Below are 23,050 nucleotides of genomic sequence, written 5' to 3'. Positions count from 1 at the left end.
CATTTAATTCTGCGGTACGACCTAACTATACACAAAGCGGCACCTTTGTGGGGAAATGACAGGCTCTACAATGGGGACTAAGAACCCATCTGGAAACATTTCATACACACGAGCATTCGCTCAGTTGATCAAATCCTCCTAAACAGCAGGGTAAAAACTTTTGTGGAGGCTCAAAAAGATTTCCACCTCCTATGGAGTTATTTTTGGAACTTCCAAAGAATATGACATTGCATTTGCTTGTGACACCCCTTATTACCTGAAGTCCTAACCAACTCTTCATTCTGTCTTAACCTGTCTAAGTGGGGACTGTTTAAGGGAATAGTGTCAGACTTCCACAAAACATTCACTGACAAGTTATTCTCTAACCCTGCATTGTGTTGTCTCAAAAACTGGTGGACTGACGATCTACATTGTCACTCTCCTGATGATGAGTGGGCTGACCTACTGACCACTCATGACAAAGCATTGAGGAAAGGGCAGCTTAAATGTACCTACATTAAGATACTTCACAGGTGGCACTGGACTCCTAAACAGCTACATGACATGGGGCTACATCCAGGGGTGTGCCATTATGCACATCCTTTGGAAATGCTCGCATTTAACACCTTACTGGGGAGCGTTCTGGTGGCACATGACACACTTGAGGACCTCTTGGCCTGCTCATGAGCTGGGCCACACTCTTACATGATATGCCGGATTACCCAGACATCATGCAGCACATGACTAGATGGTTCACAAATGCTCTGGGAACAGCAAAGCTTCGACTCTGGAGAAACCCATATACCCCAGACATAGAAGCATGGGTTCAGGAAATGCACAAATTAGCCATGTATGGCCAGGTGATTAATAGGCTAAAGATCAACTGGATTGCATCCAGGAAGAGCTTTTTGATTGTGTCTGACTTAAAGAGATGGCCACACAATTATTCCTACATTACACAAGTATACCTGCCTTACTTCACCACATACACACAAATAACATGGGCATTACGTTTGGCTTCCCGGCACATACGGCGAACAATTTCATATTGTTTGAATAGGTGCTTGCGAGCACTTTTTAACATTTTTTTTTTCACCAGGGATGAGATAAGAACCGGTGATATTTAGTTGTTCTTTCTTGGTTTGTTCATCCAGTGTTTTCTTTGCCATTCTTTAGACGGTTGCAATAGCAATGTTTAACTATCAATATACAAGAGGGCCGCATATCTGCAAGTAGAGTAGAAGGATAGCTCTTTTGTTCTGACGAGCATATGATGATCATACGGCTGGGTAGGCCTGATTGAATAAGAGCAAAAGGTTTGGCTTTACTGCTTGGCATTTATCTAATTAACTTGTAACCACCTGAAAATTCGATAAAGACTGGTAACTTTAAAAAATAAATAAAAGCAATGTCGATATGTCTAGCTTATAAATGAAAGGGACTCTTTAGTCATTGATGGGTATAAGCACTCAATACGCCAACATACAAGTGCAATTACAGTACAATACGGTGCCTGCATTCTGTCACTCGTGTGTTCTTATGCATCCATGCATTCACTCACTGATTCTTTCTTGCAGTCATTCAGTTATACAACCACAATAAAACACACACAACAAACTCAACAACATATGCATGGCAAGCATACTGTTGCAATAATAAATAAAGTGAAACATAGCAGCCTTATAGTGTTATTTACGTAGTGTACTGTTATTTTAGAGTTCCAGCATGGCTACCATTTTTAAACCAACATGTTGGCCATCTGGGAATGGTAAAAGAGTAATACACCGTGGACAATAGCATTCCTTGATGGTTGCCTGTTTTAGAGGCAGTGCTCGCACAGGATAAGGTGTACAGGAGATGAAATGATCAGCAAGTAAGTGGTACGTTAGCACTGCCTGTGAAACTTTAATACGCTGTAAAAATGAACACGAAAAGAGGAGAACGAAAGAAATGAAAAATTGCATATAAAAAGAAAAAGTGGGAAACTAAAGGACAGGCCCAACATCACTGTCACTAAAGCATTCTCGTTTTCAGGAAGATGTGAACTCACAGGGCAAAATAGTCAATGGCTGAAGCGGTATGGCCCATAACCCAGGCAGTAATAGATGGAAGCATAGTGTAAAGGATACTCGTGCATAACAATGGCAGAAGAGGGTTGACCAAAGGCCCCTCTATATGTATACAATTAAATATGAATGCACTTTTTAAAAACCTGTTTTATTACGAGACCCTGGCTGCCAACTAACCTGTCAGGCCTCCTAAGAATGACTGAAGTGCAGATCCTGAGGTTTATCAAAGGTGTTAATTAAAAACACAGTCCTTGCCTACAAAGGTAATATATTAGATTACATGTAACAAAATACATGTCTGCAGGCTTTAAAATAGTGCAATAAAAATCCACCCTTTAAGGCCTAGTGGTGTTAACGTATGTGTTTCATAATAAACAAATCAAACCTACTCCATTTGTTCTAACATTTCATGATAAACCGATCAGACCTGTGGCGCCTGAAGTACAGTCCCTAATGAACCAATCAATTTAAAGCCTTTATCATTGACTTGTCACCTTAAGGAACCCAGGTCTACTGCTTTGAACTTCAGTTTTCCAATGGGGCAATTATCATGTATACTGTAATAGAATTATAAATATGTTCAAAACTACTGTTCTCCAAACAATATAAAATCCTTCTTAAGACAGCCTAATACAGATTGTCATACTGCAAATCTATCCGCACGGTTTGTTTGAGTGTGTCACCAAACACCACAACCCTTGCCTGCTACATTAATCTATCATGAAACAAAAAAAACTGCCAACAGGTTTTAACACCGTGCCACAGCTATCCACCCTAAAACCATACTGCCTTTTACACATGTTTTTCACAATAAGTAAGTCAGGCCTACTGGTGCTGTCTTATCATGGCTTTTCATAGTAAACAAGATCAAACCTTTAGAATAGGACACAATTTTTCCAAGTCAACCAATAAGACCTATAATCTTTTTCACTGGCTTACTGTCATACCCAACTAAGGTACACTGACGCGCATACAAGGCGGCAATCATCATGTAACAGCTAATACAATATGTTAACAATCCACCATCAAAGGCTTATTGGCTTTAACAAATGTATTTCACAATAAATAAGCCAGGCCTATTGCTTTTATTAGAACCTTTTGTAATAAACAGATCAGACCTATGGCATCAGAAATACCTTTTCCCAATAAACCAATCTTTATTATTTGCTTTTCACCATAACCAACTAAGACCTACTGTATAGAACATAAGCTATCCCACAAGGCAACCATCAGGCATACAGGCATAACATTACAAATGTATATAAAATTACAGTTAACAAAGCAAAATAATATCTCTCGGGGGAGGTGCTAAAAAGGATTATCAACGTGTAAATCTATTCCCAAGGTTTGTTAGACGGGGTAACCAACGCCAAAACCATTGCCTAGTACTGCAATCCATGAGATTCCATGTAACAAAATATCTATCTGCAGGCTTTAATACAGAGGAATAACAATCCACTGCCAAAGGCCTGTAGGCTTTATTACATGCTTTTCACAATAAATGTCAGGCTTACTGCTTCATCGTAACTTTTCATAGTAAACAGATCAAGACCATAGCCTTGCTCATTGTGCGGCAATGCCTAACACAATCCTGCTGTGGTGAGCACAGGCATGCCCACAAGGCAAAAAGTGCAATGCAAGCGCTCTTTCAGTACAAGCACAGAACTTCTACCTAATCAAATACCATCCTCAAGTCAAACAGGTGGGTAGGCCCCTAGCTCCTCTTAGTAGTATGTCTGAAAGCTTTTTTTCCGTTAATCACGTTAGGTATGACAAAAAACACTGCTGTGAAGCCAGACTCAAAAAACATCATGGCTCCTGCAGAAAAGCCTCTGCGGGGGGAGAACTGAATGAGACTTCAGCTTTCAAGTTAGTCAGAAACAAATTTAAATCAATGCGTTTTTTTTTTCTTTACCTTATTTAGAAAATCAAAGACACAAGGCATGCAACATGCAGTGTACAAATGGTGGCCACCACGAACAAAGGGCCCACTTTAGAAATAAAAGTGGTTACAACAACGCCACCCCTTAATAATGTACACAAGCCCTACTCCAAAGGTAACTCACCGGAAGTCACAGAGAAAAATAATCAAGTCTTATATGTCGCAGGTCTGGACGGTTGATACTAACCATAGACATACGTGTAACAGACGTACTTCTTGCAGTGCCCAACACCGCTCTACCGTAGCACTTCGACTCAGAAATGCAATCTAATACAAGTCATCATGTGTACACAAAACATAACAAGTTGCACAAACAAATATAGAAGATGTTTCTAATTCAGAACTCGTAGAAGTATGGAAGTTGTCTAAAGTGGTTGACCAATTCACTGAAAAAAGTTATGGATAATTTCTAACAATTCTGACATAAATTAAATATGTTGGGATTTACATTAGAACACTGTAATGCTGGAAGCTCTACCGAGGACATCAGAGTAGTAGAGGGCCAAAAATGGTTGGACCAGATCTTCAGATCCAACATCCCAAAGCTTGTCTTTCGGTTTCTTCCGGTTTCATTTAAAACGCTCCACCCTCAGGGAGTGCGCAGGAAGCTGCATAGCATTTTCGGCTCAGGCCATCCCTGTTCTTAAAAACACCCTCTGCCTCTTTTTATTCCTTTTCCTTGCGGCTCTTGTCTATGACTCGGGTAGAGGGTCTTTACGTAGATCCCTCAGCAGTGGAATATAATTCTAACATATCGGTTTCTCAATTGTACTTAATAAAATGGTTATTCCATAAAAAGAGCTAAACACAGCCCCCGTTGTAGGTTGTGGCTGACAGTCCCAAAAGGAAGCACACTGAGGGTGTAACAAAGCAAACAGAGAAGAAAACACATGGCCTTCTTCTCTAACTGCTGAGTATTTCTTAAATTCAGCATCCCTGTGATCTCCTGAGACAGCAGGTGTTTAATGAGTTAATGGGGTTGTTTTCGCCTGATTACACAGTAAAAGCAGAATAAATGCACATCGCCTACTGCACGTTGCCACCAAATCACAGGCTGCTATTGCATAACAACGTGTGAAGCGTTGCGGACTAATTTAAGCATTCTAAAGCTGTGAACTTCATTTTATCAGCAGGGATGATGCTTCAAATCTTGATAAAATTGCTAAAGTAAACACAAAATCACATTTAATTTCAACTGCTGTTAACACAAATGAAGCCTTTTCAACTTACAAAAAGAAGACAAAAACATTTAACGGTTATAAAAAAAAAAATCCATCTCGGGATAACTTTAGAAGTGGAAAATTGTTCTAATTTAAGTCAAATTTGCGTAAAAACATTAAATCCAAACGGTAAGCACCACAGTCATGTTTACTACAGAGAGAATAACATTTTTAGAAGCATTTTAGTGTACTCTTCGATAATGGTAACCCCATTTTAATAAACACTGCCTGTTTGTAAACAGGTGAATAATGTTCAAACACGGGCAAGGCTGATGACCGCCAAGAATACACAGGTGGTTTTGGAGTAGACTTTCAGTCACAGGTTGGCGCACGTTTGGTCGATATCTGGTGCATCAGAAACGACTGTGCAGCCACCAACACCGTCAGTGTTACCCTTACCCATGCTAAAGCATGCCATCATGGTAAAATGAGCCGTTGTGTGTGGGTTTGGGAGTTGAAGGGGGTTTCATAGGTTAAGGAGGGAAGTGGGGAAGGGGCCTTAAGGAGGGAAGTGGGGAAGGGGCCTTAGAGGGGTGGGGGCTTAAGAGTGGTGAGGGGGAGATTGCCATGGATGCAGGGGTTGGGATGGGCATAGATGTGGGGGGTGGGGTCGGAAAGGTATGGATGTGGGGGTTGGGATGGGCACAGATGGTTAGGGTGGCCATGAAATAAGGTTGGAAGGACGGAGGATGCATGCAAGAATGTGATGTTACATATTAATTCTTAGATACTCTAGTGATATTTTGCATGCCTCTTTAAGTGGGTGTCAGGCAGAAGGTCTAATTAGGGAGTTTTAACCCCTTCGCTGCCAGGCCTTTTCCCCCCTCAGGTGCCAAGTCTTTTCTTGGCTATTTGGGGCAGTTTGCGATTAGGCCCTCATAACTTTTTGTCCACATAAGCTACCCACGCCAAATTTGCGTCCTTTTTTTCCAACATCCTAGGGATTCTAGAGGTACAGAGACTTTGCAAATTTCCCTGAAGGAGACCAAGAAATTAGCCAAAATACAGCGAAAATGTCATTTCTTTAAACAAAAAAGGGCTGCAGAAGAAGGCTTGTGGTTTTGTCCCTGAAAATGGCATCAACAAAGGGTTTGCTGTGCTAAAATCACCTTCTTCCCAGCTTGGTTGCGGGCATATATAGGGCTTGTAGGTTCATTAAGAACCCTAGGTACCCAGAGACAATAAATGAGCTGCACCTTGCAATGGGTTTTCATTCTATACTGGGTATACAGCAATTCATTTGCTGAAATATAAAGAGTGAAAAATGGGCTTCAAGAAAACCTTTGGATTTCCAAAATGGGCACAGGATAAGGTGTTGAGATGCAGTAGTTATTTGCACATCTCTGAATGCCCATACTAGCATGTGAACTACAGGGCATTTCTCAAATAGACGTCTTTTTTACACACTGTCTTACATTTGGAAGGACGAAACGTAGAGAAAGGCAGGGGGCAATAACACTTGTTTTGCTATTCAGCGTTCCCCCAAGTTTACCGATAAAAATGGTACCTCACTTGTGTGGGTAGGCCTAATGCTCACGACAGGAAACGCAACATGGACAAATCACATTTTTACAATGAAATGTGAAGTTTTTTTTGCAGAGTGCCTAGCTGTAGATTTTGACCTCTAGCTCAGCCAGCACCTAGGGAAACCTACCAAACCTGTGCGCTTCTGAAAACTAGACATCCGGGGAGATCCAGGATGGGGTGACTTGTGGGGCTCTCACCAGGTTCTGTTACCCAGAATCCTTTGCAAACTTCAAAATTTGGCCAAAAAACACTTTTTCCACACATTTTGGTGACAGAAAGTTCTGGAATCTGAGAGGAGCCACATATTTCCTTCCACCCAGCGTTCCCCCATGTCTCCCGATAAAAATGGTACCTCACTTGTGTGGGTAGGCCTAGTGCCCGCAAAAGGAAATGCCCCAAAACACTATCTGGACACATCAAAATTATCACATACAAAACTACCTGGTTTTGCGTGGGGCGCACCTGCGTTTTTGGTCCTGGGCTCAGCAGCCATACAGAGAAACCTACCAAACCCAGACATTTCTGAAAACTAGACACACAAGGCAGTCCAGGGAGGTGTGTCTTGCGTGGATCCCCCAGTGTTTTCTTACCCCGAATTTTCAGCAAACCTCAAATTTAGCAAAACAAAAATCACATTTTCCCCACATTTCTGTGTGAGATAACCGCACCGGGACAAATTTCCTACCACCCAATGTTCCCCTTAGTCTCCTGGTTAAAATAATACTTCACTTGTGTAGGTGGGCCAAGTGCCTGTGACAGGGAAGAGCCAAAAACATTTCGAAATTGAGGGGGAACCAAAGCGGGTCCAAAAGGGCAGCTGAAAAAAAATAATGTTTAGGCTGACAAGTGCGGCAGAATTTTTATCGGTATAGATGAGACAATGCTGGGTAGTAGGAATTTTGTGGAGTCCTGCAGATTCCGGAAAGTTCCATCACAAAAAGGTGGAAAAAATGTGTGATTTCCAGCAAAGTTGGAGGTTTGCAGTGCATTGTGGGGTCACTCCCCTTCTCAATGTAAATAAATAAAAAAAATCCCTGTGTCTAGGGGCTTCGGCCCCCCGGGGGGCAAATCGGCATAATTAATATAGGCCAATCTGCCCCCAGAACAGGCCTAGTAAAACAATTGCCCCCCTTGGGAGTGACCCTTGCCTAAGGGCTCGCTCCCCTTATCAATATAAATAAAATAAAAAAAAAACATCCCTGGTGTCTAATGGCTTCTGTCCCCCCCACCCCCCTGGCAGAAAAGGCTTAATAAAAAAATTGCCCCCCTGGGAATGACCGTTGCCTAAGGGGTAGCTTGCCTTATCAATATTAAACAAAAACCAAAAAACATCCCTGGTGCCTAATGGCTTCTGCCCCCCAACCCCCAGGGGGCAGATCGGCCTAATTAATATAGACTGATCTGCCCCCGGGGGGCCACAAATGGCCTTAAATAAAATGCCCCCCTTGGGGAGTGGCCCTTGCCCAAGGGGCCACTCCCCTTATGACAATTTCCCCCAAAATAAAAAAAATTCCCTGGTGTCTAGTGGCTGCAGGAATGCACAGAGAGACATGAAAAGGGAAGGAAAAGCCTTTCCTTTCCTTTTCATGCCTCTCTGCCCCTCGTACAGAAGAGAAACTAATCAGTTTCTCCTCGGTGGCGCTGGAAGCATTCCTTCCAGCGCAACTGGCGTGTTGATGTCACCAGACGTCACTGGGGAGGCGGGGGTGGAAGGGGAAGCAATTTCCCTTCCAACCCTGACCTGGGGGGCGGCCTTCAGGGGGGTGGGTGGGTGGGCGAGGGGTGGGGTGCTAACGCATCCCAGGAGGGCCAGTCCCAGGATGTAATGGTTACATCCAAGACACCTGAGCCCCGCAATCACGGACGTAACCAATAGTAATGATCTTTCACGTAGATACTCTGACGGAAGATTCCCCACCTTATGAATACCTCCAGGTGCCAGAGATTTTCTCAGCAATTCCCTAGTGTGCTGGTATGTGCCCATCTTGTGGCTCCGTGTAGACTCAGTTTCAGCCCAGAAATGACACCGGAACCCCATATAGCTGCCACACCTGTCCGCTGACATCAGTTTCTTTCTTGACACTGTCTGCACTATCGGATATGCAGCCAATTTTGATAAGACTACACTGTGTCCAGATCTCTAATTTGGGATCTTTTTAGGCAGTAAAAAAAAGAGTACGTTCCACAGAATGGAATGTGGGCGGGTCAGTGATGAATCTGTAGCAAAGTAGCGTACCCACCAGAAAGACCATTATAAAAAGGTATGTAACTTGTTAGTCTGATGGATACTTCTAACTGCAGATTCCTTATCTTGTAAATAGATAACAAAGTTGGCAGGGGCAGAAGATTTTCTGTTGTGGCAACAGAGCAGAGTAGTGCATCCAGGCCCACACAACCTATACATCCATGCATGGAGACTGAATGGCAACAGTTGACTGCTCAATCCCTCTCGATATAACACATGTCATTTTGGCAAGCAGGTGTCCACTGATAAAAAACATCTACACTGGAAAAAGTTTGTTGCTTGGTGTACTTTTTGGAAAAAGCTCCAACCTTTGTAAGACCAGTTCTGTGACGCGTTGCTCGTTGTTCTGGCTCTAGCACAGCAAGAATGTGCTGTGATTAATGTTAAAGGTTATTTGTTGGCCCTTTAGTTTTTTTTACAGTTACTTGTTCAACCACTGTTATTCAGCTCACGAGTAATGCATTTCTTGAAGGGGCTAATCCACTTGTTTTCACCCAAACCTTTTGTGATTCCACAGTGAGAGCTTAATTTGGTCCTACCATTCTTAATGTGAACCCCATTTGAGCAGATGAGTGGCTTCTCTCACAGCCTTTTAACCATGAAGACAGTTTTCTGCCCTTGTTTGTCACATAAAAAATACCAGAAGTAGCATCCAGTCCCACTTTCTGATGCCAGGACCATCTTGATGGCTCCCTTGCCCAAAAGAGCCTGGCCTTCACTTTGTAGTTTGGACAAGTGGTCCTCCAGAAATCTCTGCGGTGTAGGTGGCATAAGAGGAGGGGTGGACAGGAAAGGAAGGGCATATCCATCCTGGACAATTTGAAGCATCCATCTGTCTGATGTAACATTTTGCTCACCATCTGCCTCTAACAGGGTGACAGTCTGGCCTTGGAGACAATCTTAAAGACTTTAGAGTGCCGGGTGGGGTGATGGTGCGGGGTGGGGAGACTCACTAGTGCGTTGCCCCAGAGGGCCTGAATGCTGCCAGCCAGACCCTGTTCCTCTATCTCAAAAGGATTGAGAGGTCTGTAGTTGCAGAGGTGGGTCTTGGTGTTGCCTCTGCTGAATGCCCCTGCCAAAGCCTCGAAAAGGGCAATACTGTTGAGGATACTGCTGCAATCGCTGAAAGGCTAACGGAGTGTGCTGTGGCTTTGCTTTCTCTGAAGCATTTCTGGATCAAATAAGCTATGTCTCTGAAGAGATGGGTGTCATCAAATGGCATGTCCATCAGTGACCCATTGACATCACAAGAGAAATCTATGGATCTTCTCCAAGCGTGGTGGCGAAGCACCACACTGGTACCGACTAATGATCATGGCAAAAGATGCTGCCTACTCTGTTGAGAGTTTAGTCCTGTGTCAGCGAACATATCTAGCCCACTGGCTTCTTGAAGGTGAAAAAATAAATTCTCTTCTTCACAGAGCTAGGAACTGTTTTACCCATCATGGGGTTTTGGATCTGAAATGTGTGTTGGTAATGGCATTGACCCATCTGAGTCTGAATGGGACTGCATGGGCTGTGTCTGCGGTTGAGGTGGGTGCAACTTCAGTTGAGGTTGTGGTAAATTCCCTTCTGAGTCGGTAAAGACAATCTTCCTCTAGGGTCGGAGTCATGGCATGAGGAATTGGTGACATCTCGTTACTGGCTGAAAAGTTGGGACAGGCATTGGCCCTGAAGTCTGGGCAGGGTCTGCAGAGGGGCAAGAGGCACGGTCGGCAGTAGGGATGGATCAGCATGCAGTAGTCTGAGTGGAGACCTCCTCAAATCCTTGGGACCCATGGCATGCGAGACAGAGCCAGTAGGGGGCTGAATATAGGCAACACAGTCACAGCCTCCTTGAAAGCTTCAACTTGTTATAGCATTGTCAAAGGACTCAGCAATTTGAGTTGGATTGTGATGAGCTGAGGAATCGACTCTACAGTAGGGGACCGAAACCTAGATCTGGAGGCATCCTGACGTCTCTTGATGAAAGTAGCGGAAAGAAGGCTAGTCATGTTTTGACTTCTTATGTTTTTTCTTGAACTTCGACTTATCAGAAGATTTGAATGAAAAGAGGTTCTCTCTATCCCGAGAACAGCCCCGTGAGCAAGAATGTGTTTGCATCCTCGATTTGGAGTAAGACCGGCCCTTACGTGCCCTTCAACAGCGTTTAGCAACACAGAGATTATCTTGCTGTCTCAGATGGCCTTCGGGTTCATTCTATTCAGACACCAAACCTGGTGGGGATCAGTAACTGACATCTACTGATGGCAGCGCTTGAAGCCTGTAGTTTTAGGGGAAACATCCTTTGCACACTGTAAAAAGTTAAACAGAAGTACATTCTGTAAAAAACAGAAAAAGAGGGAGTGAGCTCCGGTTCTGCATGGAAAGAAAGCAACTGACATCAGTGCACAGGGGTGGTGGTTCTGTGTGGTTCGGGGTCATTTCTGGGGCGGGATGATTTCAATATACACATTAGAAAGAGCATTACGAAAGGTAGGCAACTTGTTCTTCTGATGGAGTACTTCTAGCCGCAGATCCCTCACTTTTAGCACATCATACCAAAGCAGTCACCTCCAAAGGGTGGAGGGTCTGTTGAGTGGTCTCAGACCAAGAAGTCCTGCAGGACCAAATGGATAAATGCCCTTCTCATCAGACCTGTGACAGGAGTAGAGTTTTATGAAAGTGTGCACTGACACCCATGCTGTGACCTAACAGATGTCAAGAACAGACAGTGTGTGTGTGCCAGTGTAGTGGTGACAAACATTGGCCTTGGCCCTGTTGGAAAAGGGCCTTGGTCGTTCCACAAGGTGTCAAGGTTATTTGTCAATGCGGAGCAGATTTTAATGCAAAGAATTTCCACCCTGACAGTGTCCTTTTCTGCACTGCCTTAGCATTCTCTTCCTTAAAATACCCCACAAAAGCTGACTGTCTACCCAAAGGTCTTTGATGCAATTGATGTGAAAGCTTAAAGCTATTTTGGGGTCCAGCCGGTGGAGTATCACCTCCTTTTTTGAGGGGTGAGGTGAGGCAAAGAGCATTGGGAGAGTGATGGATTGTCTAACGTGAAAAGGAGTAACAACTTTCAGCAAGAAAGCTGCCTGGTTCTCAGAACCAGTTTGTCCTGAAAAGAGGTGTTATAGGATGGTTGCACAGAGAGAGCTTGGAGTGCACTGACGCAATGAGCTGCAGTGATCGCAGTGAGGAAGGCAGCCTTTAGTGTTAGAAGACGCAACAAGCAGCTGTGCATTGGCTCAAAAGGAGTACACTTGAGAAATGTTAAGCCCAACTTAAGGTCCCACTGCAGCATCAGAAACACTTTGGGAGGGAACATGTATGTCATTGATTTAATAAACAACATCACAATAGGTGATTTAAATAAGGACAGATTGGTCTGGTAAAAACAGAAAGCCCAAAATGTCCGAAAAATAATCTATAATAGTGCTCAATGCAAGGCCTTCTTGGGCCAAAAACAAAACAAATAAAAAAATATCCAACAGTTTGGATTGCACAGAGTCTTTCCAGCGGACTAAACACCAGGTCACACAATTTTCCTAGTGCCCAGCATAAATATGAGTTGTAGAAGGGTGTCAGGTAGCCAGCTTCAGTTGGCAAGTTAAATTCCATCAACTGCAGCTGTTCAATCTCCATGCACTGAGTTGAAGACTGAGAAGGTTTGGGTGGAAAATTGCCTGCTGTTGATGTGACAGAAGACCTTCCCGAAGTGTTAGACTGATTGGAGGGCAAACAAACATGTTCAGAGGTTCCTAGTACCACTTTCTCCAGGATATATATAGGCCACTAGGAAGACTACGGTCAAGTCTTTCCTGATTTTCTTCAGAACTCTGGGCAGGAGAGGCACAGGCGGGAAGGCATAGAAGAGTCCCATGTTCCACCCCAGTCTAAATACATCTCTCAGAAAGGACCTTAGGTGGGACCCCAATGCACAACAGTTTGGACACTGTGAGTTCTCAGTTGTGGAGAAAAGATATAGCAAGGGCTTTCACTATTATGGGGCGATGTCCTGTGCCACCTTGGCTTGCAATCACAATTCGTGCTCCACCAAGTACTGCGCAATAAGCTTGTCTGCCCTGGTGTTCGATGATCCTGCCAGGTGGTTCATGATCAGGGAGATGCCCAGACGTTTCAACTACCGCTAAATGTCTTAAGCCTCCTGGCACAGGACCACTTTCCACCTTGCTTGTTGCAGTACCATATGGGGGTGGTGTTGCCTCTTGATGGATGATAAGAAGGGCTTCAATACCAGGTGAATGGCCCCCAACTCCAACACATCCATACAGAGTTGTGCATCTGCAAAAGACCATAGTCCTTTGTTTTCCACCTCTCCCCTATGACTTTTCCATCCCAGCAATGATGCACCAGTCACCCCATCAGCTGTGGGCAACGTAGGAAGAGCGTAATGCCACTGGTCCTGTGGCAGTTACGCAGCCACCACTGCAGATCTTGTGCAGTCACCTTCGAAACCTGGATCACATCGACAGGCTTCTTTGGTGCTAGGCCTACTGAAAGTTCAGATCCCTCTGCATATCTGCATATGCCACCTGACAGCCTAGACTAGCAGGATGCATGAGGCTAACAGGCCAAGAAACCCCAGCTCTGCTATCCCAGAGATCCAGGACTGAAGACGAAACATACTGCATGCATTTTCAGAGGAAGAAATAGCAGGAGTATAATTCACTATTATATGTCCAGAAGCCTCTCTGAGTAAGATGGAAAGGCGCTACTCTGATGTGGGAGACAGCTGTGGTGGGTCAGAAAGAAATGAAGGGGAATAGCCCTGCTGGATGATCTGGAAGATCCATCTGTCGGATGTGATGGAACAAAATTTTGAATCCTGCCTCCACCAGGGCAGTTGTAAAATGCTAAAGGCAACCTAAAGTGGCTTAGATGCTGAAGGGAAGGGGGACTGGGAAGATTGGTAGCCTTGGTGAGGTACGTGTTGCCAGGTGTTACCTGTATGCCAGTCTCCTAGAGTAGCTTCCGAAGGGCTAGAGCTTATGACAAACCTGGCAGGGGTTGGAAGGCCAAAGAATGTTCCATGGTCTCACTTTCCTTAAAGAATGTGTCTGCTCTTTTGACAATTAGGCAGAACCCAGTGAAGGACATATCCATAAGGGATGCCTGCTCATCTAAGAATTGCACCTATGCATAGTGACGGAGCATCAAATTGGAGCCAACTGTTCACCAAGCAATCAGTAGTATCTAGCACAGATCACATATTAGCTGAACCTTGCCCATTGTGAACGTGACCGCTGGCAAGATATCATCGGCCATGTCCTAGACAGTGTGCATATAATGGATTACCAGCCAAACTGTATTGACCAACCTCAAGGCTAGGGCTGGCTGAAGTGAACATGTTTTTTTTCCAGAACGGTTCAATCCTTTTGACTTCCTGTCTTGGTGGTGAGGGGTTATGGGAAATGAATAAGGATTCAACTAGCTGGTGGAAGTTTGAACCATCAAACACTCAGGAGAAGGATACTGTGTAAGAAAATCAGGGTTGAAGGGTGCCAGGCTGTGGTGTCTGGCTTCCTGCCTGTTAACCAGTGGACAAGAGCTAGGTTTAGGCCAAGTGCTCATCAGTGTGTCAGTTAGGGCATTCTTGTATGGGAATAAAGACTCAGAGGAAGCGGGCCCAGGTGTTTGGACGTTGGTAAGACCGATTGTGTTAGCTTCAACTGAAGGCAGATGAAGGTCCAGGACCTTAGCAGCACATATAATTTACAACAGCAATGAAGGAACTCTCCTTCGTTGGTGGCCCAGGGAGAAAGCAACTCTGTATGAAGGGGCGTACTAACACTACTGGCATTCAGAAAATGCGCATATAAATTGTCATCATCATAATGTGGGGGTAAATCATCCCCATCATCACCACTGTCATTTGCCTCAGGATCCCCTCTGGTCCATTTGGGATCTGCATCAATGAAAGTGGGGCTGACATGGGTCTTGGAACTGGAATGGAAGTAGACACTGAAATCAGTGCAGAAATTAAGATGGGTTCAACAGGATCAGATGATGACCTGCCTGGAGGCCCCCCCTGTGGATTCTCGGAGCCCAAAGGCACCAGAGGGAGTTAGAGTGAGCTTACAGAGTGCCAAAATTATGCAGCATGATCTCCTTAAAGTCTTCTACCTGCTGTAGCATCTCTGATTGTCAGAGGAACTCAAGAGGCACAGGACCAACTGCAGAATTTGGGATTGGGAGAGAGATCAAGTGGTACCTTGACACCCTTGTGACTTCTCTATAGATATAGTGGCAGGATGGGTTGAATCCCGCTTTGCTTTCTTATGTTTTCGTCTCAATTTGGATTTTGACTTACCGGAAGACTTCAGTTGTGAAAACGACCTGTTGCAGCATTGGCTTAGCGAGTGGGATTGGGTTTGCACTCCTCAATTGGAGCAGGGTTTACACGAGGTCGTGACTTCTTTCGATGTTGAACTGAAGAATGTATTGCAGTACAATTCCTTCAACCAGTTACACTATAGTTAGTCATCAAATGCCATAAAGTGTAGCAAGCACTTGCAGAGTAGTCAGGGTACAGTTAGGTTACCAGAGAGAGATGAACGATGGAGTAGTGTGAAGAAGGTAGCGCTTTGAAAAGGAGGTACAAAGATATGAAATCATGGGAGGGACAGAGTGAGAGGGCAACACTGAGGCTGATAAGTGGTTTACAAGGAGAGAAGAATCAGTCTGTGATAAATTGTCAACAGTCGGATGAATGAAGAGTTGGGTTACGAGGAGGTTAGAACGTGCACCCGCTATGAATGGGAGGATGATATGAGAAGAGGAAAAGATTTTGATAAATGTACTATGGCCCTTTCCTGAACGGCAGACAGGGTCATGAATACAGAGCTTGTTGGCAATTTACCTATATACTGTCTGCAAATCTTGAGTGCAGGGATCCATGCTTCTTCATTCACAGGGTAGTATTACAGGTTTAAAGCGGGAATCACTCTACACTGACCTTTATGGTTTTCTAACATCTGGAAACTTTTTCCATCATAAGAGGTGAAAAAACAAAAGTAACAATAATGTATTTGATGAAAAAGGAACCGATCCTTCATGATGTGTTAATTCTGAGAACGATAAAGCTAAATGAGTTGCCTAGGTTTAAAAAGTGAAAGTAAAAAAAAATAAACACGGTTTAGCAGCATTAAGTGAAATAATGTAGTGGTTCTCATACATGAACCACGTCTAAAATGGTTCAGACTGATTTAAAGTACAGTGAAACGGGAAAATGAAATGACTAAATTACGCAACAAACAAGTGCATGAAAAGAGAAGAAAACGAGACTGTTTACAAGAACTGGTAGCATAAGCGGCACAATGAACAAATAGCACAAAACTTTCCTATGTGACTTATTTCTGCACGTAGGGCTGAACCCGAGAAGGTCCAATAAGACAGTGCTGAACGGATGGATGTCTGGGCAAACAGGTTACTCACGGGCAGACGATTCTCTCCTTGGTACTAAAATGGTCACCTGGGGATCATCTGCATTTTCACATCTCACTTACCAGAAACTAGATACACAACCTCTAACCACAATGTTTATCGCTGTGCAGGAAGGAAGCAGGCCACATGGACCCAGACAGCACAAATGACTGTTTGTAATAATTAAACAGTAAGCTTCACAATTAAGAAAAACTGGCTATGCACTTTGAAGTCCTGTTGCTGCCAGGGATACCCTGCTATGTACCCACCTCCTCAATTAAGGTAACCTGGTCATGTCTCCAGAAGGCGCATGGGCTGAACATGCAAAAGGAGACAAGGCTCTGGCCTTTAAGATAATCAGACCCAAAGGCAAAGCTCAGCGCGCACGATTACAAATCCCTGTTTAATGTTTTTTACAATTACCCTTGGTGAAGTCCCGCCATTGGAGTCTCCCGAAGGGGAAAAAGCTTTGGGTAGACTATAGTAAACATGGGCTGGCTACAGCGATGACAGTGCCCCAAGGGGTAATGCAACAGCTCCAGGAGACTCCTGGGTAAGGAGATTGGCGAAAGGAAATTCAAATCTGAAAAAAAAAAATAGAAAAACAATTCATTACAAGGTAACTAATTCTTACATAGAAATATATCGAGGCATTTTCGACGCCCCAAATACAAGGATGATTTTTTATTAATAAAAAAGGCTTACTACAGTTGGGAATGGATTCTTAACAAAAACCTTAACATAAAACTGGTTTATGCCAATGCCCCGCATGCAAACCTTTACTGAACATTAATAAACTGCTTCGAATGGAATAAATGCGTTACTAAAACTTACCATAAGGTCCTCATCTTAAAAAGGCTCCTTTGGTATCCGGCAGAGGAGAATGCAGGTCAAAATCATAGAATTTACATAGAACTGCACCTCTAAGACTGCCTAGGTCTACCTCTGCAAAAAGAACTCCTCACGTGTACCTAACAGATTCATCAGACCAGGCACCCTTCACAGAGAAATCACACCCACATGAATCCATATTTAGTTGCAGAAACAAATCCGTCAATGGCCCCTAGAATAACTGCTAGCTCCCGAATCAGCACCTACTCCATCTTGATCGCTTTTGGAAAGGCCCTGACATACTGCCTCTACTCGCAGCCCCAGCAGCTACACCTAAGACAGCGCCCAGTTATCAGGTTTGACTCATCATAGCATGCTACAAATAAGTAAGTAAATAAATAATATCAAATAAAAGTAATTTGGCACACAAAAATAAGCTCTCCTGGAGCGAGCGGGCGAGCGAGAAGGCAACTGAGGAACAGGTAAATAAAATCAACATAAGTTGGAGACTTAAGAAAAGCCACGACTGGTGGATTCTGGAAAAATGACTAAGAATTATTGGACCCCCTCATATTTTCCCTTCGCATGTATGTGTTTCTCAAATCTTCGGGAGATGGTGCTTCACCTGCAAGAAATGGTGTTCTTGGACATCAAAAGAGGGAGGGAATAGCAGCTCTGGCATCTCAGAACTGACACCTACACACAAAGGAAGACCACAGAATATAAATGACATACGCGCATGTGTTGGGAACGCCTCCTTTTGCTCAAAGTGTTGTAGAAAAATCAGCTAGGTCATGGTACCTTTCCCAGAAGTAAATCCCAGCCCTCGGTGTCACAATACATTGCAGCATGCGTTTGCTCCCATTTGCAGGACAATTATGTACAGTTCGTTATATATTTTATTTCAACAACACACCGGGGCATATTTCAAAACAAACTTGTGTGTAAAAAATATTACTTGTAGTGCATTAGCACCCATTCCTTCATACAGATGGGATGACCTTTAGAGGCAGAGAAATATCAACATATCAGATGAAGCTGATGAGGCTGCGGAACAAAGTACATTGCACAAAATGCTATCAAATGCAAGGCAGCCTTTTGGGACTCATTCCCTAGTGTTTGAAATTGGGTCTCTAGTTGGCAGTGGTATTCACTATGTGCAAATGGGGACCACAAATCCTAGTCAGGGTAAGTCAGATACACAACCTAAATTAACCTGTGGTCACCCTCTGGTAGCTTGGCACGGAGCAGTCAGACTTAACTTTAGAGGCAATGTTTAAAGCATTTGTGTAACACTTAAATTACAAAAACAAAGCGTAAAACTCCACAAGACTCCCAACCAGTTTAGAAAAATAGAAAATATTTGTCTGAGTAAAGGAAGGCCAAAACAACAAAAATCCAATAAGTAGAACTCAAGATATGAATTTATAAAGAATAAACTACACTACATTGCTTAGAAATCAACAGCGCTAAAAGGTCACTTGAGATCGCTCTAGACCAGGGTAAATTCAAAGTTCAGGATGACCGCGATGGAAGGCAGGCTGGCTACAGAACCCACCCAGGGTCTGCTGAAAAGTACCTTGAATGTAGGGCTGCGTTGACGTCGAGGAGGCAATGTGAAAGTGATGCGTCGGTTCTGATCTGCACAGCCTGTAGGATGCATTGCTGTCAAACAACGCTGTTGTTCAAGTGTTGTCCTCGAAGTGGGGAACCGTACTCTCTGCAATGGAGTCAATGTGTTGTTGTTGCACCGTGCAGCGCAGGTGATGCATGGGAGCTGATGGAGATGGGTAGATCCCCAGCCAGGCAGTGAGCGAAGCGGAGTTCTCAACCTCATTTCGATGTGGGGACATTGAGGGAGGATGCTGCGGTTTTGATCAGCATCAATGAATCTGCTTTTGCAGAAAAGCAGCTGCAGAGTCCCCGTTCAAGGCCCAGGACTGGATAGGCACCTCTCAGCAGAACATGACTCACAGTTGGCAGAGCCCTGTTGGGGGAAGTCTTTGATGGCCCTGAGACTTCAGAACAAAAGGCAAGCCGGCAAGCCCTTGGAGTCACTTGGTTCTTGTGAGGATGTAGATAGTTAAGTCTTTTCCTTCTAACTCCCAGGAAAGAGGCAGCAGGCCAACACAGCAAAGCAGTTCAGCAGAGTGACAGTCCCTCCTGGCAGCACTTCGGTCCTTCTTCCAGGCAGAATGTCCTCAGATCCAGATATGTACTGATCTGGTGGGGTTTGGGGTCCAGTACTTATAACCAGTTGAGCCTTTGAAGAGGGGGAGACTTCAAAGAGAGGCCTTTGAAGTGCACAAGTTCCCTGTCCTTCCTTCCCTTGCTCCAGACACTCTACAGGGGGTTATGCAGCCCTTTGTGTGGGGACAGATACATCCCTATTCAGATGTGTCAGCTCCTCCCTCCCATCTAGCCCAGGAAGGCCTATCAGCCAGGTGATGAGCCACTGGGATGTAAATGTCACTCCCTACGACTGACACAAGGGAATGCACACAGCCCAGCTGTCATCCATTCCAGATGTGTATTCAGAGACCCACAGAGGCACAGAATAGTTAAAGTAAGAAAATATCAACTTTCTAAAAGTGCCATTTTCAGACTTACAATTCTGACTTCACCATAAGTTGTAATTTTAAATTGTGTGTCCAAAGACACCAAACTCCAATTTTTTTATCTTTTCCCAATCGGAAGTTAAAGGCTGCTTCAAGGTAACCCCAATGTCAACCAATGGGAAATGGGCCTTGCAGTAGTGAAAAACACACTTTTTAAAAAAAAATTTAAGGACATGTTAAACTTAAAAGTACATGTCCAGCTTTTTAAATACACCGCGCCTTGGCCTTGGGACTAACTAAAGTCTACTATAGGGGTGGTTCATATGTAATAAAAAGGAAGGTTTGGGCCCAGCAAGTGTGTGCACTTGCCATATTGAAATGGCAATTAACAACTGCACACACAGGCTCTGCAGTGGCAGGCCTGGGCCATGTTTACAGGGCTACTGTAGTGGGTGGCACAACAAATGCTACAGGCCCACTAATGGCATTTCATTTACAGACCCTGGGCACATATAGAGCACTTTACTAGGGACTTACAAGTAAATAAATATGCCAACTGTGGATAAGCCAATATTGCCATGTTTTAGATCACAGAGCATCTTTACTTTAGTACTGGTTAGCAGGGTAAAGTGCATAGAATCCTAAAGTCAGCACAAATTGAAGCCAGAAAAACAGGAGGTCAGAAGGCAAAAAGTCAGGGCAAACCATGCCAAGGATGGCACGTTTAACACCTAGCATCAACAGTGGAACACTTTCTGAAGCAAACTTCTCAATCCATCTTGGCTCCTCTGCTGCCCATCACTTACTGGCAATGCCTTGAGGTCCCCCAAACATTTAGGACAATTAAGGTGGCAAGTCAGGGCAGACTCAGCCTTTCATTCTTCTTAGTTTGTGTTATCATACCATCTGATCTTTATAACGCTGAGAAATGCTACAAATGCAGTATTTAACTTATACTTAATAAGTTATGTTATGCTTAAAAATGTGTGCTAAAAATTGTGGCTTGCACTATAGATGGGCATAAACCAAGGTGGTGTGGTTTACTGGGCAATTTGCTAAACACAAAACCATGAGACACGAGTTCTACTCCATGTCTACTTCCTTATGCCTACAACCTGAAAAAGTTCCATCGGGGTGGCATTAGGGTCCTTACACAACATCTACAGTTACTTCTCACTGTCTCTCGAGGCCTGCATCACACCTTCAGATTAATCATTCCTGGGATGGGACAATTATAACTGATACAAAAGATATTGGTTTGCAACTGAACTATTCACGCTATGGGCAGATGCTGCATGATTCACAACGTGCCTCTGCGGTGAACGAACTAGGCCGTGGCCTCATCATAGCCTACTCACGAGGAAGCATGAGCAAAGACTGTATTGGTAAACGAGTAGCACTATATATTGACCAAGTCTAGAACGAACAAGGTTAAGAAAGGTAATACTACTTGTAAATCATTTTCTCAGTTTTCTTTGTCTCAAACAAACACATTCTACTTCTATTGCATATTGTGAAAGGCCTCCACCCTTTGAATAAGACTCACAGAAAACATTCATCGAGCTCACTTCACTTTGGCCATTTACATTTAATGAATCATTAGGCTTTAATTTCGGAGAAATGTCCTGGTAAAATGACATTAGTAAAATTAATGTAAAAATCTGATCGTGTATGGCATATCCCTTCAGTCTAGGAAGAGTTGGCCTGAAATTACCTTTTAAAAACACGTAAAATGCATTATACACCGTTCTCATTGCCAGCTCCTGCAAAGGCAGCACATAATCCGTGCTGGCCCCGATAGACTTAACCTCTGCAGGGAGAAACACCGACAGCTGTCCTGAGGAGAAACACAGCAGCTTCATTTCGGAAAGCCGAGTAGGAGAGCCGCAGCTGGGAGGAGGGGGAGAAAGAGACATCCACAGAACTGTTAGTCAAGTACAGACTGTACAATAACAAAACAAACCAAATCAAAGACAGTGAGCCCTCCCTAGTCATTAAAATGCACGGACACAGGTCCTCCCTTTCAAAGCTTCTCATGAAGAGAGAAGCACTGTGAGAGGAAGAAGCGGTCTGAAATGAAAGAGTGCGGATTGGAAAGGGCTGGACTAAGAACAATCCTAGTTCCTTCCATCCAATCCCAAACTCCTCCTGGTTCATTTTTCGATTGTTCAAGTGGGCGAGGTGCTGGGAAGGACGGTGGCAGGAGCTGGACTACTCTTACCACACTCCCTCCCAAACACCAAAACAAGCATTGGCAAAGCCAATAGGTCTCGCCCATATAAGAGTTATTGGATTTGGCAATGTGCTTTGCCATGTTGTACACCAGTGTGGCTGCTGTTCAGCATGGCTAAAAGTTAGTGGTGTGGAGTGGGTGAGTGAGTGGAGTGTTGTAGAGTGGATTTGTAGGAGTGTGGTGGAGTGTCGTAGAGTTGAGTAGAGGGGAGAAGAGTTCAGTGGAAGTGTGTATCGTATAGTGGAGTGGGTTGGAGTGGATTGAGGTATTGGGGTGAATTGGATTGGAGTAGAATGGGGTGGACTGAGTGGGGTGTATTAGTGTGGGGTGGATTGGAATGGATTGGGGTGGAATGAAATGGGATGAGGTGGATTGGATTGGATTGGGGTGGATTCGAGTAGGGTGGATTGGAGTGGGTATGTGGTCTGGATTGGAGTGATGGAGCTGGGGTGGACAGGATTGGAGTGGGGTTGGATTAGACTGAACTGGAGTGAGAAGGATTAGATTGGACTGGAGTGGGGTGGATTGGGGTGGGGCAGACGGGAGTGGGGTGGGCTGTATGGATTGGGATGGGTGGACTGAATTTGGATTGGGTGGGTGGATTGGATTGGACAGAGTGGGGTATACTGGAGTGTGAAGGATTGGGGAGTGAGTGGGTTGGATTGGGTGGGGTGGACTGAAATGGGGGTAGATTGGATTGGGGTGGTTTGCAGTGCCGTGGATTGGGTTGGTGTGGGATGGATTGGATTGGAGTGGGGTGGTCTGAACTGGGATGGGTGGATTGGACTGGGGTAGTGAGGGGTGGATTGGCGTGGGGTGGAATGGATTGGGGTGAACTGAAGTAAAGTGGGGTGGACTGGATTGAGTGTGGAGGATTGGAGTGAGATGGGGTGGAATGGACTGGGGTGGGGTGGATTGGATTGGGGTTGGTTGGGGTGGATTGGATTGGAGTTGTTGGGGTGGATTGGACTGGATTGGCGTGGGGTGGATTGGAGTGGGATAGATTGAACTGGGA

At 44.4% G+C, this 23,050-nt stretch overlaps 1 protein-coding gene across 1 annotated transcript in view; it reads right to left on the bottom strand.

Annotated features, from left to right (window-relative positions):
- Positions 1 to 23,050, bottom strand: part of LRRC28 (leucine rich repeat containing 28) — a 280,795-nt gene that overhangs the window by 13,848 nt on the left and 243,897 nt on the right. Inside the window, exons 8-9 of the mRNA XM_069222770.1 lie at positions 21,517 to 21,692; positions 16,837 to 16,996 (exon numbers count right to left, since the gene is read on the bottom strand). Coding sequence (XP_069078871.1) covers positions 16,837 to 16,996; positions 21,517 to 21,692 — 336 coding nt within the window. The remainder of the gene's footprint in view (positions 1 to 16,836; positions 16,997 to 21,516; positions 21,693 to 23,050) is intronic.

The sequence above is a fragment of the Pleurodeles waltl genome, chromosome 3_1, assembly GCF_031143425.1.
Source record: "Pleurodeles waltl isolate 20211129_DDA chromosome 3_1, aPleWal1.hap1.20221129, whole genome shotgun sequence".
Taxonomy (NCBI): Eukaryota; Metazoa; Chordata; class Amphibia; order Caudata; family Salamandridae; genus Pleurodeles; species Pleurodeles waltl.
The sequence above is the reverse complement of the archived record's forward strand: the minus strand, read 5'-3'. Positions and strand labels throughout refer to the sequence as shown.